Genomic DNA, 17,754 nt, shown 5'->3' with positions numbered 1-17,754 from the left:
GTGAGGTACAGAACAGATTAACCAGCGACACTTCGAATGCAATGCGGCCGGGATTTCAGAAGACTAAAGGCCTGAGGGAAGAAACTGTTTCCCACCCTGACCGTTCTTGTTTTTATGCATCGGAGACTCCTGCCTGATGGTAGAAAGTCAAAGAGGGTGCTGGCTGGACGGGTGGGATCCTCGATAATACTAAGGGTCCAGAGTATGCAGCGCTCCTGATAAATGTCCCCGATGGATGGTAGGGAGACCCCTGTGATCCCCTCAGTCATAAAGCAGGAAAACAAAGTGAATAACAGAAATACAAATATCATTCCAGCAAGGCAACACAGCGCTCCAAGAGGTTGGACATTGTACGGTGGGAAAGATTTATAACTGAGCAAAGTCAGAATCAGGCATATATTGTGAAATGTATTGGTTTTTGCAGCAGCAGTATAATGCAATGTGTAATAACGAAACAGTGGATTACATTAAGTAATTACAATATTAAGGAATGTAAGGAATTACAATAAGTGAATTACAGATATGTGTGTGTGTGTGTGTGTTCTGCACTACTTTTTAAGTGTAACTATTTTAATATATATATACACACACAGTCAGCCCTCCGTATCCACAGGTTCCGCATCCACGGATTCAACCAACCGCAGATGAAAATATCAACCGCAGATCATGGATCGCGATGGTTGCATCCGTACTGAACGTGTACAGACTTTTTTTTCTTGTCACTATTCCCTAAACAAAACTCTGGTTAGGCCACACTTGGAGTACTCTGTCCAGTTCTGGTTGCCTCACTATAGGAAGGATGTGGAAGCATTGGAAAGGGTACAGAGGAGATTTACCAGGATGCTGCCTGGTTTAGAGAGTATGCATTATGATCAGAGATTAAGGGAGCTAGGGCTTTACTCTTTGGAGAGAAGGAGGATGAGAGGAGACATGATAGAGGTGTACAAGATAATAAGAGGAATAGATAGAGTGGATAGCCAGCGCCTCTTCCCCAGGGCACCACTGCTCAATACAAGAGGATATGGCTTTAAGGTAAGGGGTGGGAAGTTCAAGGGGGATATTAGAGGAAGGTTTTTTACTCAGAGAGTGGTTGGTGCGTGGAATGCACTGCCTGAGTCAGTGGTGGAGGCAGATACACTAGTGAAGTTTAAGAGACTACTAGACAGGTATATGGAGGAATCTAAGGTGGGGGCTTATATGGGAGGCAGGGTTTGAGGGTCGGCACAACATTGTGGGCTGAAGGGCCTGTACTGTGCTGTACTATTCTATGTTCTATGGTCTATGTTCTAATACAGTATAACAACTATTTACAAAGCATTTACATTGTATTAGGTATTATAAGTAATCTAGAGATGATTTAAAGTATACGGGAGGACGTGCGCAGGTTATATGCAAATACTACGCCATTTCTGCTGTTCACCCTCTCGACCCCAGATCCATTGATGTTTATAGGGGTGAGCCTGTCTCCATTCCTCCTTTAGTCCACCAGCTCATTTGTTTTTGTGACATTGAGGGAGAGGTTGTTTTGTTGACAAATAAACAGACAAACAAACACTTGCCTGTGTATAGTGTGCACACGTAAGGATGATGAGTGAGGGACACTCACAATGCGCTGGAGGAACTCAGCAGGTCAGTCAGCATCAGTTGAAAAGATTAGTCGACGTTTCGAGCCGAAACCCTTCGTCAGGACTGAAGGAAGAACTTTGGGGAGGGTTTGAAGAATGCTGGTAGTTGAAAAAAACAGTAATTTGAAAGGGGTGAGGGAGGGGAAGCAGGGAGGTGATTGGCAGGAGAACAATGTGCAATAGTAGAAGGAGGCGGAACTATGAGGGAGGTGATGCAAAATAGGGATAGAGGAAGGGAGGGGGAGGGAATTACCGGAAGTTGGAGAATTCTATGTTCATACCAAGGGGCTGGAGACTACCTAGACGGTATATGAGGTGTTGCTCCTCCAACCTGAGTTTAGCCTCATCATGGCAGTAGAGGAGGCCATGTATGGACATATCTGAATGGGAACGTGAAGCAGCGTTGAAGTGGGTCGCTACCGGGAGATCCTGTCTGTTGTGGCGGACGGAGCGGAGGTGCTCGACGAAGCGGTCTCCCAATCTGCGTCGGGTTTCACCGATGTAGAGGAGGCCGCACCGGGAGCACCGGATGCAATAGATGACCCCAACAGATTCGCAAGTGAAGTGTTGCCTCACCTGGAAGGACTGTTTGAACTCAGCAGGTCAGTTCATACCAAGGGGCTGGAGACTACCGAGACGGAGGGTTTCGGCCCAAAACGTCGACTAATCTTTTCAACTGATGCTGACTGACCTGCAGCGCATTGTGAGTGTTCCTTTGACAACAGCATCTGCAGATATTTTGTGGATGATGAGTGACACAACTCTGGTGCACAGCTCTTGCAGGTGTGGTTTATACCGCTTTCCAAAGGCACCTCGAAATTCCTGGATCATCGACATTACAAGCTCTCTCTCCTAATGCTCACTGTGGGTTCCTTGCTAATGGCAATCGAAGGCTTTACCTTTTCAATCGCACTGAAGCTCTCCTGAAATTGGAGGATCTTGTTCCGCAAGTGCCACGCCTTTCGGGCGGTGTCCGTCTCCTCCGACTGCAGTAAGTCCCCGGCCATGTCCATCAGGTCAATCCCTGCAAACAGTTCACACAACTACTGACTCCAGCGCCAACGGCGGATGCGGTCTCGATTTTAGCGTTCAAGAGATGTTTCTATGGGGACGTGAATGGGAGGGGTACAGGCTGATGGGACTTGGTAGTTTAAATGGGTCAGCACTGACTGGATGGGCTGAAGGGACTGGTTCTGTGCTGTAATCTTCTGTGACTCTACCTGTGTTAATTTCTTCCTGGAGTCATTCAGCACAGAAACAGTACGGTACTGTAGCAGTTAATGCGACGCTATTAAGAGTTTTTTTTTGGCGTGCGCCTGCGCGTGTGAGCGTCTGTGATGATGTCTTTTTCACGGCTTTTACAGGCGCAGAGCGAGAGAGAGAGACTGTGCAGCGCGCCACTCCCCACACAGACATTTTCACGGCATTTTCCCCTTTTATTTTACGAGGGCGAGTTGCGATCTCGACACTCAACCCGGCGCGGATGGAAAGCGTGCTCGGGAGCAGACCCAGGAACCTCCGCTCCCGGGTCCGGCACCGACGTTGCGCCACCAGCCGGCCCGCTATCAAGAGTTCTGAGTTCGATCCCAGCCTCCCCTCCGTACAACCTCCCCGTGGAATGCGAGAGTTCCCTCCGGGAGCTCCAGTTTCCTCCCACAGTCCAAAGGTAGGTTAACTGGTCATCGTAAACGGTCCTGTGGCTCGGTTAGGGCTGAATCGGGGCCGTCTGGGGTTCAGCTCAAAGGGCCAACTCCACGCTGGATCTCTAAAGATAGAACAAATAAATACATAGGCTGGCCTCTTGGTCCAGAGTCTGTGCCAGCTACTGACCATTGACATTTTTCAAGTGGATCATTAACAGAAAGCAAAAAGGCAATGTGATAACAGAACTCTGGGGGTCGGGGGCGAGGGGTTGAGGAATTACCAAAGTTTCAGGAAAAAAACCTGCACCTCGGGTCCTGCATCTACTCCTTTTCACCCCTCCCCTGAAAGATCCACCTGCTCTCATGACTGAACCCACTGTCTGACAGAGAAGTGGGGCTTCCCCTCACTCTCTCCCCGCCAGTGTTTGACTCCATCCTGTAGATCATTTGTGACCTCGATCACGTGGCACTGGGAGCTGGCTTGTGCAGACTGTGACTCTTGGCTGCTACAAAGCCTGGGACTGTGAAATACGCGGTTTAAATGTTCGATTTTAAAAGCGGCCTTCCGAACACTGTAAGGAATTCGTCACCTGCACTCCCATACCTTCGTCCCCCAGTGGAGTTTTAGCAATTCATAAACATGAGATTCCCTTTAACAGGTCCCAAAAACCTCTCCAAAGAGAAGGGCAATCAATATATAAAAGAAAAACATTTTCGAACAACTAATTCACCCAACTATTATACAGAAACTGCGTACTCAAAATAGGAGGCTGTTCAAGCCATCAAAATCTATCTTAAAGCAATCACTTTCTCCCCACATTTCCTTGTAAACATTTCTACCTCACATTAGGATCCGCAAACATGACTGCCCCAGTTAGGCCCATTGTTTCTACCGGCTCCTGCCTCACTGAATTCATGTCCGCGTTTCTCAACTCCACGTCGTCCCCTTTGGTTCAGTCCCTTCCCACCTACATCCACGACACTTCACAAGCCCTCCACCACTTCCCACCACTTCCCACCACGGACATCCAGTCCCTGCACGCTTCCATCCCCACATCAGGAAGGTCCTGAAGCTCCCCACTTCTTTCCTGACAACTAGACCCAACTCGATCCCGTCCATTACCACCCACCTCTATACTGTACAGCAGAACTGGGCCTCACCCGCAACAGTTTCCCCCTCCCACTCTCTCCAAACCAAAGGCACAGCCACGGGCACTCGCATAGGCCCCAGCTCTGCCTGCCTTTGCATCAGCTACGCACATCGAACAGTCCACGTTCCAACCCTACACCGGTAATCCTCCCCTACTCTCCTCCACTATTTCGATGACTGCATTGGTGCTCGTCTATTTCAACATCATTGCCTCCAGCTTCCACCCTGCCCTCAGTCTTACTCCATCCATCTCTGACACCACTCTCCCCTTTCTCAATCTCCCTGTCTCCATCTCTGCAGAGAGGTTACCCACTGACACCTTTTGTGAACCCACTGACTCCCACAGTTACCTCCACCCTCCGTTCCTCTTCCCATCCCGCCAGTTCTAAAAATGCTGTTCTCTTCCCCCAGTTCCTCTGCCTTTGCCGCATCTTCCAGTTGTGCCTCTCCCCCTACTTATCCTGCCGTCTGCCCCCTTCCTTTCCAGTCCTGATGGAGGGTCTCGGCCCAAAATGTTAACTCTTCATTTTCCTCCATTGATGCCACCAATGGAGGGTAATGGGCTGAGTGCAGGTCGGTGGGACTAGGTGAGGGTAAAAGTTCGGCACGAACTAGAAGGTCCGAGATGGCCTGTTTCTGTGCTGTAATTGTTATATGGTTATATGGATGCAACCTGACCTACTGAGTTCCTCCAGTGTTTCGCCCGTGATGCTCTTGAGTTTCTCTATAACCTACTCTCCTTCAAATGCCCACCTAATCCACCATGATCCTGCTGCACCATGCCATCGGGAAGTGGGGGAAAACAGAGCACCCGGGGAAACGCATACGGTCACAGGAAGAACTTGCCAACTGCATACAGACCGCAGCCGAGGTTCGGGGTCCAACCGGGGTGGGTGGGGAGCTGCGACACAGAGCTTTAGCGTAACCACAAACTTGCAACAAGTTCTGGATTCTGGGCTCACAAGCGAGAATTCGATGCCCTCACGCTTCCTCCGAGTCAAACCTCACCTGTACCCGAGTTATAGGGAAAGGTTGAATTGGTTAGGACTTTTCCCCTGGAGCCTAAGGGAATGGGGAGAGATTTTATAGAGATACACAAAATTATGAAGGGGATAGTGAGGGCCTTTCCACTAGGGTTTTGTGAGACCAGAACGAGAGAGCATAGGTCAAGGGTAAAAGGTGAAACATTTATTTACGCAAACACGAGGAATTCTGCAGATGCTGGAAATTCAAGCAACACACATCAAAGTTGCTGGTGAACGCAGCAGGCCGGGCAGCATCTCTAGGAGGAGGTACAGTCGACGTTTCAGGCCGAGAACCTTCATCAGGACTTGATTGTACCTCCTCCTAGAGTTGCTGCCTGGCCTGCTGTGCTCACCAGCAACTTTGATGTGTGTTGCAAACATTTATTTATTTACTATTTGAGATACAGCATGGAACAAGCTCTTCCGGCCCTTCGAGCCATGTTGCCCAGCAATCCTCCGATTTAATCCTAGCCTAATCCCAGGATAGTTCGCAATAACCAATTACCCTACCAACCGGTACGTCTTTGGACTGCGGGAGGAAACTGGAGCACCCGGAGGAAACCCACGCGGTCCACGGGGAGAACGTACAAGCCGAGAGAAAAACGGAACCTGAGGGGGATCTTCTTCACTCAGAGGGAGGTGCGAGTGTGGAGCCAGCCGCCAGCGGAGGTGGTGGGTGGGGTTCTGACTGCAACATTGAAGAGAAGTTTGGATAAGTGCATGAATGGGAGGGGTACGAAGGGTTATGGTCCAGGTGTGGGTTATTGGGACTAGGCAGCATGATAGGTTGGCACGGACTAGATGGGCTGAAGGGCCTGTTTCTGTGCTCCATGACTCAAAGTGGGTGACACACACTTTGTCACCCAGCAGACAAAAATTCCACATCAAGGAATGAAATCATATTTTGCAGTAGGGTGATAATGGAGCCTGACCTCCAAGAGGTCGGAGGGTTTGGAGACTTGTGTGCCTCAGTGACCCAGAGAGCTACGTTGGCTGGAGTCAGGGTTTTATGCTTTGGCTCTTGGTAGGGTCCCCCATGCCAAACAGGTCAAAGGGTAGAGCTAGACTAAGAGTGGTCCACCAGTCCTCCAGGTTCGGGGGTTCAGCTCAGGGCTAATAACCCTGACTGGTCAAACAGAATTGTTACGGAAACAGCAATGAAGAATCCTTCTACATCTGAGTGTGACGGTATTCCTGAGTCTCCACCCGGGATCTGTATGACTGACAGTCGTGAAAACCGAGAGGAAGCTACTGACATGATGAAGGAAGCCCTGAACACCACCAAGACCAAGCACGTGATGAGAAGAGAGGCTAACACCATCATCAAGCGCTTCATTGGACCCCTGAAGGGCGGAGGAAACGCGGCAGACCAAAGACAACTTGGCGCCGTAGCGTAGGGGCAGAAATGAGGACCATAAACCACGTCTGGGGCACAGTAGAGAAGATGGCCAAGGACTGACCAAGATGGAGGACCTTCATCGCTGCACTAAATACAAGCGGTGTAACGGGCAGTAAGAAATGGAGCCTGGATTATGCATTTAGTCACAATTAAAGTGGTCAAAGGCCACTCAGCCCATCAATCTGTGCATTCTGCGGGAAGCCGCATGTTTTAATTACCATGGTTAACATATGCATCAATAAAGATGAGCTTTCACACAGCCTGCACGGGATCTTGTACAGTGTTACCTGCAGTGAACAGTGGACCAGCTCCTGATATCACGACGACTCTGCAGTCACTGTCCTGGGATACTTGGGTGAAGCATTCCACCATCTCTCTGTTGGATCAAGACACCGTTGTTAGTGCTTTGACTTCCAGTGACTAAGGGGAAAGACCTTGAGTAATTTTAGCCATGGAACACTATAGCATGGTACAGATCCCGCAGCCCACAACGTTGTGCCCACCTTTTTAACCGACTCTAATTTAAAACGACGACAGTGCCGCCAATTCTCAAGTCGGAGAAACTTGAAATAAACAGCGACGCTGCATCGAAGAGCGAACCGCCGGTCTCCACTCACGACCTGGCAGGAGTGGTACCTCTCTCTCCCTCGTGTGTATAAGAGAGAGTGAGAGAATGAGAGAGAGAGAGTGAGAGAGAGAGAGAGAGAGAGCGAGGGAGAGTGAGTGTGTGAGAGGGAGAGTGGGAAGGAGGGAGGGGACGGGGAGAACGAGCACCTGTGGTGGCATGTCAAACTGTTGGGTGAACAGTGATTTTTGATGTAGACTCTAGGTCACAGTCTCTTTGGGGCTTCACTATTGCTTGCATGCTGGACGGTGGGGGGGCTGTTTCTTTTGCTGAGGGAGGAGGGTTGGCACTTTGCTGCTGCTTGTGCATGGGAAGGGAGAGGGAGGGGGCTTTGGGCTTCTAACGTTCTCCTGCCATTCATTCTTTGAGGTTTTTCTTCTGTTTCGTGGGTGTCTGTGAAAAGTAAGAATTTCAGGTGGCATATTGTATATATTCTCTAATATAATAACCATATAACAATTACAGCGTGGAAACAGGCCATCTCGGCCCTTCTAGTCCGTGCCAATCTCTTACTCTCACCTAGTCCCACCGACCTGCACTCAGCCCATAACCCTCCATTCCTTTCCTGTCCATATAGCTGTCCAGTTTAACTTTAAACGACATCGAACCTGCCTCAACCACTTCTTCTGGAAGCTCGTTCCACACAGCTATCACTCTCTGAGTAAAGAAGTTCCCCCTCATGTTACCCCTAAACTTTTGCCCCTTAACTCTCAACTCATGTCCTCTTGTTTGAATCTCCCCTACTCTCAATGGAAAAACCTATCCACGTCAACTCTATCAATCCCCCTCATAATTTTAAACACCTCTATCAAGTACCCCCTCAACCTTCTACGCTCCAAAGAATAAAGACCCAACTTGTTCAACCTTTCTCTGTAACTTAGGTGATGAAACCCAGGCAACATTCTAGTAAATCTTCTCTGTACTCTCTCTATTTTGTTGACATCTTTCCTATAATTCGGTGACCAGAACTGTACACAATGCTCCAAATTTGGCCTCACCAATGCCTTGTACAATTTCAACAATACATCCCAACTCCTATACTCAATGCTCTGATTTATAAAGGCCAGCATACCAAAAGCTTTCTTCACCACCCTATTCCACATGAGATTCCACCTTCAGGGAACTATGCACCATTATTCCTAGATCCCTCTGTTCTACAGCATTCAATGCCCTACCAATATTAAATGGAATTATTGAATCATTGAATGTCTTACGATTTTCCTCTGTGGGAGGTCATAGGGTATTGAATCTCAGTAACCCCAGGAGCAACAGATTTTATCAATGAGCAAAAATAGTTACAAACTCACAGTAAGTTAATTGGTCATCGAATTATGCAGCAGGATAAAGTGTAAAGGATTAAACTACCTTTGCGAGGCGAGTGACATACACAGGAATTGCAACCTTTATCCAAAATATCTTCTCACTCAGGTGAGTAATGTAGATGGGTGCGTGGTAAATAATGAGTCTCTGTCCCAAAACCACGTCAAGTTTCACAATAATTCTTTTAACATTGCAAAATAGTGAAAGTGAACTTCCAACAGTTATGGAAACTATGTCAAAATAAAATTCTGCAGATGGCGAAAATCTGAAATAAAAATTGAAAATGATGGACATACAGTTATTTTGGTTAATTGGGCCATCAGTTAATCGGGGCTGCTGTTTATTTGGGACAACTGTTAAAAGAACAAGAACTAATTGAGAAAATTGCCGGCATTCCCTTTGCTTATTTGGGACACTTTGCCACTTAATCGGGCAGGTGAATGTTGCTGAACAGTTTCTCAGTAGCATCAGTTGCATGTACTTGTGCGGCCATTAGACACTACACTGTGCTTATAGCGAAGAGTTTTTAATTACTATTAGTTGGGTGTGTTTGTGTCCAAAAAGCATTGATGTTTGTCACTGATAGTTGGCGAGAAATAAGCAGTAAGATAATTCAGAACTGTTTTGGTCACTGCGATTTCAAGCATTCAAGCTTTGAGATTCCAGAAACGGCCTGGAGTGAAAATGAAACAATTTCTCTACTTCAACAAGTTAGGACCTACAAAGAATTTGAAGGTAACAACAATCACCTTGAATGTTTCAATGAAAATGAAGATTTGGAGGATGCAATAGTTGTATGAAGGCAGTCCATTATCTGCAGCATCTTTACAGATAATCTATGGGCCTACTCCAGCTGCTCTGCGTTCCAGGTCTATGGACTCGATTTGGTTCTGAATGCTGTTGCTTGCTTTTATCGTCTGCATGATTTGTTTTTTTTTCCTCTCTCTGCGCATTGGGTGTTGGGTCTTTTTTAAAAAATAGGGTTCTTTTGGGTTTCTTGCTTTGTGGTTGCCTGGAAGCAGATGGATCTCAAGATTGTATAATTTATACATTCTTTGATAATAAATGTACTTCTAACTTTGGACTAGGTGTCTGCGCTGATTTTGTTCATTGCGTACCTTGAATAAATTCCTCCATTGATAATTATTAGGAACTAATACACATTTTTATAGTACTGCGGTAATTTTGGTAGGGTTCTAATTTGTTCTGTATTTCATTAAAATACATAATTTGATACTCAATTTGTATTATTTATACCCTTTTAACTATTTCCATGAAATTTCCACTAATTGGGGCAGCCGCTTAATTGGGCCAAAATGTACGGTTCCCAATATGTCCCAATTAACCCGAATCAACTGTATTCAGCAGATGAGGTGGCAGCTATGTAGAGAGAGACATGCTCCATGCCTCAGGTCAATGAATTCTCACCAGAAATGGGAGTGGGGGGGGTAATAAAGGTTAAGAGCCTCAGATGGGAACCAATCTGATCTTTCCCACCCCACACTGGGCGTCACGAGGCTGACTGGTACAGCTGACCCAGGTTAGGACAGCTGGGATAACACCAAAGCGACCAGGAGGTTCCCCGTTACACCAGAACGTTCCTCTAACCTGCCGACAACCAGAAACACGCCACGGGCATTGTCGCGGTCAGCGCGACGCTGCTACAGCTCGGGACGACCGAGTTCAATTCCAACGCATCCTCTGTAAGGACTCTCTGTGGAACATGTGGGTTTTCTCTGGGTGTTTCAGTTTCCTCCCACAGTCCAAAGACGTACCTATCGATTAGCAGGTTAATTGGTCGTTGTAAATTGTCCCATGATTAGGCTGGCGGGGGGGGGAGGTGGGGGGGGGGTTTATAGTACAGCTGACCCAGGTTCAATTCCTGCTGCTGCTTCTAAGGATTTGTTCAGTCTCCCCGTGACTAACTGGGTTTCCTCCGGGTGCTCCTGTTTCACTTGGTAGGTGAACTGGGCTAGCATTGAATTGGGGGACTGCTGGGCAGCACAGCTCGAAGGGCCAGAAGGGCCTGTTCCTTGCTGTACGCCAATCGATAAAAGTACGCTGAGAAGAGGCAATCTGCGCTGGCTGAGGGAGTTGCTTTCAACCAGCGATTCAAGGAGTGCCCTTCGCGCAGGTAGCGCACGAGGTCCCTTTAAGAAGTGTGCGATTAGCGTTAGAATGAGATCACAATCAAACGGCACATAATCAACACTCCGGCAAGCTGCTGAGGGCAGCGAGCGGCCATTGTTGCGGACATCCCTTTAAACAATAACCTGGTCTACGTCAAAGTCACGCAAGCAGGAGTGACCGCCACCACACCAAGGTTCTATAAACAGTAGGGGGGGGTCAGTGCTACACTTGAGTCACTTTACACATTTAGACGGAGAAGTAACGTAAAGATTTTCAGTCCTCATGTATATGAAGGATGTAAATAATCAAGTCAATTCGAGTCAAGTCAAATCAAGTCAATTCAAGTCAATTCAATTCAAGTCAATTCAATTCAATTCAATTCAAGTCAAGTCAATTCAAGTCAATTCAATTCAAGCAGGACCAAATTACGAGGAATTTTCTTCAGCCAGACGGAGATGAATCTATGGAATCTGTTGCCACAGAGGACAATGGAGGAAGTCACTGGGAGTATTTAAGACAAGGTTCGATAGATTTTTTTTTTAATTGGTAGGGGAGTTCAAGGGTTACGGGGAGAAGGTCGGAAAAAAATCAGTGATGGTTGAATGACAGGGCAGACCTGACGGGCGGAATGGCTTAAACCTGCTCCTTATGGATTACACTGAGGTCACTTTAGGCAACAGGCACCCAGACCCGATTCCTCAAACACAGAGTAATAGATGGAAGGCAACCTCCAAAGGGTTCTGTTCATCGCGTTCCTCTTCTCGGGCCTGTTCATTTCCACGTGCAGCACGCTGTCCCTCACCCCCGTCACGCGCAGGCTCTCGAACTTGTACGAGGACGCCGCATTCCGAGCCTCTGCCGACATGCTCCGCGTCCACCCTTGCAGCACCCCCGACAGTCTGCCTGCAGATTATAAAGGAGAGAGAGAGAAAGCAGAATGGGACAAGGTCACCTCAGGGCAGGCTAGGGAAAGGGGGCTATCCCAGTGGGCAATGTGACAGAGATGGCCATTGTTATCCAACCAGTTACCTCCCCAACCTCACTGAACTGTTTCCACAACCTATGGGCTCACTTTCAGTGACACTTCTCATGTTCTCGATATTTATTGTTTATTTATTGATTTTTTTTCTCTTTTGTATTTGCACACTGGCTGTTTGCCCGTCCTGTGGGGTATGGTCTTTCACTGATTATTATGGCTCTTGGATGTATTGAATACGCCTGCAAGAAAACGAATCTCAGGGTTATACAGTACTGTGCAGAAGTCTTAGGCACATATATATAGCTAGGGTGCCTACGACATTTGCACAGTACTGTAGTAATTTTATGTATCGCACAAAAAAAAAACAAATTTCATGACCATAAAACATAGGAGCAGAATTAGGCCATCTGGCCCATCAAGTCTGCTCCGCCATTCAATCATGGCTGATCCTTTTTCCGTCTCCTCCTCAACCCCAGTTCCCGGCCTTCTCCCCATAACCTTTGATGCCATGTCCAATCATGAACCTATCAATCTCTGCCTTAAATACACCCAACGACCTGGCCTCCACAGCTGTACGTGGCAACAAACTCCACAAATTTACCACCCTTTGGCTAAAGAAATTCTCCACATCTCTGTTCTGAAAGGGAACCCCTCTATCCCGAGGCTGTGCCCTCGTGTCCTAGACTCCCCCACCATGGGAAACATCCTCTCCACATCTACTCTGTCTAGGCCTTTCAACGTTCGAAAGGTTTCAATGAGATCCCCCCCAGCCTGATTCTGATATGGGTCTCTACTGTGGACTGAGAGTGGGAAGGGGGCAGGGAGAGGGGAATCATGGTTGGGAAAAGGGAAAGGGAGAGGGGAGGGAGCGGGAAGCACCAGAGAGACATTCTGTAATGATCAATAAACCAATTGCTTGCAATCAACTGACCTTCCCTGTTATCTCAGGAGAGAGTGTGTCTGCACCCCTGCCAACCACCCCCCCCCCAACTTACCGGCACTCCTTCTCTGCCACCTGTCCCACACCCCTCCACCCTCACCATTCCCAACATTCTTTGCTCCCGCCAGACTTACAAACATGTTGACAAATACAGTACTGTGCAAGCCTTCAAGTCTTTTATATGTATAAGATTTTTACACAGTGCTGTATAAAGAGACATTTCTGTACTTTGATAATACATTTCCTTTGAACTTGTATTTCCACTGCGCGATCAGTTACAGGATGAGCTGTGACCCAGGAGGGACTGCCTGAAGGAGTGCCGAAACTTGACTTGACTTCACTTAGCTGGACTTCATTAGTTGGGGGATTGAGTTCAAGAACCATGAGGTGATGTTGCAGCTCTATAAAACCCTGGTCAGACCCCACTTGGAGTACTGTGCTCAGTTCTGGTCGCCTCACTACAGGAAGGATGTGGAAGCCTTTGAGAGGGTGCAGAGGAGATTTGCCACAATGCCATCTGGATTAGAGAGCACGTCTCTCCTCTGGATTAGAGGAAAGGTTGAGCGAGCGAGGGCTTTTCTCTTTGCAGCGAAGGAAGGACAGAGGTGATTTAATAGAGGTGCACAAAATGATAGAGTGGAGAGCCAGCGTATTATCCCCAAGGTTAAAATGGCTAATCAAAGGGGACATCATTTAAGGGTGACTGGAGCAAAGTATTAGGTGTCAGAGGCAGGTTTTTTTTAAACACAGAGACTGGTAGGTGTGTGGAACCCACTAGTAGGGGTCGTACTGGAGGCAGATACATGAGGAACATTTCAGGAGACTCTCTGAGAGGCAGACAGGTGAAAGAAAAATGGTGGTTGATGTGGGAGGGAAGGGTTAGATCTAATTGGAATAGTTTAAAAGGTCAGCGCAACATCGCAGGCCTGCACTGTGCTGTCATGTTGTTTGTAGTCTTCCAGACGCAGCCTAACCAGGTTTTTATAAAGTCCCAGTTTGAAAATCCCAGTTGATTTAACTTGCACCCAGGACTTTACCATCAATACTTGCCCAGATGTTTTCGCCTGTTTACACTAGGGAACTGAGTCTGACTGAAGTTTAAAGCAAGGGCTCTGTCCCAGCTGTAAAGGTTTATTCCCGGTCATTTCCCCCACTGAATACAAAATACCCAGATGCTTATCCCAAACTGAAACATTTGTACCCAAGTACACTACAACTGCAGCAGATTGCAACCTGGGATTTACCCCAGATATAAATTATATCCGGAGATTTACCTCAGATTATAATTATACCCGGGGATTACCCCATATGCAGATTATACCCGAGATTTACCCCAGATGCAGGTCATACCCGGGGATTTACCCCAGATGCAGGTCATACCTGGGGATTTACCCCAGATGCAGATTATACCTAGGGATTTACTCCAGATGCAGATTATACCCTGGGATTTGCCCCAGATGCTGATTATACCCCGGGATTTACCCCAGATGCAGGTCATACCCGGGGATTTACTCCAAATGAAGATTATACCCAGGGATTTGCCCCAGATGCAGATCATACCCTGGGATTTACCCCAGATGCTGGTTATACCCGTGGATTTGCCCCAGATGCAGGTTATACCCCGGGATTTGCCCCAGATGCAGATTATACCCCGGGATTTACCCCAGATGCAGGTTATACCCCGGGATTTGCCCCAGATGCAGATTATACCCGTGGATTTGCCCCAGATGCAGGTTATACCCCGGGATTTGCCCCAGATGCAGATTATACCCCGGGATTTACCCCAGATGCAGGTTATACCCCGGGATTTGCCCCAGATGCAGATTATACCCGTGGATTTGCCCCAGTTGCAGGTTATACCCCGGGATTTGCCCCAGATGCAGGTTATACCCCGGGATTTGCCCCAGATGCAGGTTATAGCCCGGGATTTACCCCAGATGCAGGTTATAGCCCGGGATTTGCCCCAGATGCAGGTTATACCCCGGGATTTGCCCCAGATGCAGGTTATAGCCCGGGATTTACCCCAGATGCAGGTTATAGCCCGGGATTTGCCCCAGATGCAGGTTATACCCCGGGATTTGCCCCAGATGCAGGTTATACCCCGGGATTTGCCCCAGATGCAGGTTATACCCCGGGATTTGTCCCAGATGCAGGTTATACCCCGGGATTTGCCCCAGATGCAGGTTATACCCCGGGATTTGTCCCAGATGCAGGTTATACCCCGGGATACAGTTTATATCTGGGGATTTGCCCTACTGAACATTTTACCCAAGTGGGGGTCGGTAATGACCCCCAGACGGGGTTTAATCCCGGCGTCTCTGCCCTCTGCTCCCGGTAGCAGCGCGGGTCGCCCGGGCCTTCAAAGTGCTTCCGCTGCCAGGATTAGGTCCCGGAAAGTCCGCCTCCTCCCCCGTCCCCGGTCTCTCCCCCTCCCATTCTCCCTGTCACCGACCCCCGGACACAGGTATAGCCCCCGGCCCCGATTACTCTCCCCCGGACACTCACGAACGACTCCCGCTGCCATCAACTCGGCCTCGACACCGAGGCCGCAGCGCCGCCCAGCGGTGACACACGTTATCGCGGCGCAGAGCCACCTCGTGGCGGCCGCTGGTCACTGCAGCTACGCCGACCCACCTCCCATCACCGTGTCTCACTGTATCACTGAAACCTCATAAACATCCGTCCTTATCACTGAAACCCCACCAATATCAGTCACAGTATCACAAAAACATCACCAACATCAGTCACTGTATCACAGAAACATCACAAACATCTGTCACAGTATCACAGAAACTTCACCAACATCTGTCCTTATCACAAAAACATCACCAACATCTGTCCTTATCACAAAAACATCACCAACATCAGTCACAGTATCACAGAAACATCACAAACATCCGTCCGGTGTCACCAAAACCTTACCAACATCTGTCATAGTATCACAGAAACATCACCAACATCTGTCCTTATCACTGAAACATCACAAACATCCATCTAGTGTCACAGAAACATCACCAACATCTGTCCTTATCACTGAAACATCACAAACATCCATCTGGTGTCACAGAAACATCACCAACATCTGTCACAGTATCACAGAAACATCACCAACATCCGTTACAGTATCACTGAAACATCACCAACGTCTGTCACAGTATCACCGAAACATCTCCAACATCTGTTACAGTATCACTGAAACATCACCAACATCTGTCACAGTATCACTGAAACATCTCCAACATCTGTCACAGTATCACAGAAACATCACCAACATCCGTCCAGTCTCACTGAAACTTCACCAACATCTGTCACAGTATCACTGAAACATCACCAACATCTGTCACAGTATCACAGAAACTTCACCAACATCTGTCACAGTATCACAGAAACATCACAAACATCTGTCACAGTATCACTGAAACGTCACCAACATCTGTCACAGTATCACTGAAACATCACCAACATCTGTCACAGTATCACAGAAACTTCACCAACATCTGTCACAGTATCACAGAAACATCACAAACATCTGTCACAGTATCACTGAAACGTCACCAACATCTGTCACAGTATCACTGAAACATCACCAATATCTGTCCTTATCACAGAAACCTCACCAACATCTGTCCGGTGTCACTGAAACATCACCAACATCTGTCACAGTATTACTAAACCCTCACCAACATCTGTCCTTATCACGGAACCATCACAAACATCCATCTGGTGTCACTAAATCCTCACCAACATCTGTCCTGTATCACTGGAACCTCACCAACATCTGTCACAGTATCACAGAAACATCACCAACATTTGTCCCGTATTACTGAAACCTCACCAACATCTGTCCTTATCACAGAAACCTCACCAACATCTGTTCGGTGTCACTGAAACATCACCAACATCAGTCCTTATCACAGAAACATCAACATCTGTCCTTATCACGGAACCATCACAAACATCCGTCTGGTGTCACTGAATCCTCACCAACATCTGTCCTGTATCACTGAAACCTCACCAACATCTGTCACAGTATCACTAAACCCTCGCCAACATCTGTCCTTATCACAGAAACATCACAAACATTTGTCCTTATCACAGAAACATCACCAACATCTGTCACTGTTTCACTGAAACCTCACCAACATCTTTCTTTATCACAGAAACATCAACATCCATCCGGTGTCACTGAAACCTCACTAACATCTGTCCTGGTTCACTGAAACCTCACTAATATCTGTCCTTATCTGTGGAAGTGAGTGAGGTCCTCAATGAATACTTCTCTTCGGTATTCATGAGAGAGAACATGATGATGGTGAGGACAATATGATTGAGGATGATGTTCTGAAGAATGTTGATATTAAAGGAGAGGAGGTGTTGAAGTTGTTAAAATACATTAGGACAGATAAGTTCCTGGGGCCTGATGGAATATTCCCCAGGCTGCTCCATGAGGCGAGAGAAGAGATTGCTGAGCCTCTGGCTAGGATATTTATGTCCTCGTTGTTCACGGGAATGGTACTGGAGGATTGGAGGGAGGCGAATGTTGTCCCCTTGCTCAAAAAAAGGTAGTAGGGACAGTCCGGGTAATTATAGACCAGTGAGCCTTACGTCTGTGGTAGGAAAGCTGTTGGAAAAGATTCTTAGAGATAGGATCTATGGGCATTTAGAGAATCATGGACTGGTCAGGGACAGTCAGCATGACTTTGTGAAGGGCAGATCGTGTCTAACAAGCCTGATAGAGTTCTTTGAGGAGGTGACCAGGCATATAGATGAGGGTAGTGCAGTGGATGTGATCTATATTGATTTTAGTAAGGCATCTGACAAGGTTCCACATGGTAGGCTTATTCAGAAAGTCAGAAGCCATGGGATCCAGGGAAGTTTGGCCAGGTGGATTCAGAATTGGCTTGCCTGCAGAAGGCAG

At 47.6% G+C, this 17,754-nt stretch overlaps 1 protein-coding gene across 1 annotated transcript in view; it reads right to left on the bottom strand.

The window, feature by feature from the left end:
- Positions 1-15,403, bottom strand: part of ech1 (enoyl CoA hydratase 1, peroxisomal) — a 34,923-nt gene extending 19,520 nt beyond the window's left edge. Inside the window, exons 1-4 of the mRNA XM_063060002.1 lie at positions 15,342-15,403; positions 11,646-11,820; positions 7,130-7,218; positions 2,525-2,649 (exon numbers count right to left, since the gene is read on the bottom strand). Of these exons, the coding sequence (XP_062916072.1) occupies positions 2,525-2,649; positions 7,130-7,218; positions 11,646-11,820; positions 15,342-15,360 (408 nt within the window). The 5' untranslated portion in view covers positions 15,361-15,403. The remainder of the gene's footprint in view (positions 1-2,524; positions 2,650-7,129; positions 7,219-11,645; positions 11,821-15,341) is intronic.
- Positions 15,404-17,754: the final 2,351 nt, after the last annotated feature.

Source organism: Mobula hypostoma, chromosome 10 (assembly GCF_963921235.1).
Source record: "Mobula hypostoma chromosome 10, sMobHyp1.1, whole genome shotgun sequence".
In the NCBI taxonomy this organism is placed as follows: Eukaryota; Metazoa; Chordata; class Chondrichthyes; order Myliobatiformes; family Myliobatidae; genus Mobula; species Mobula hypostoma.
Note: the sequence above shows the minus strand (reverse complement) of the source record. Positions and strands in the feature narration are given on the sequence as shown.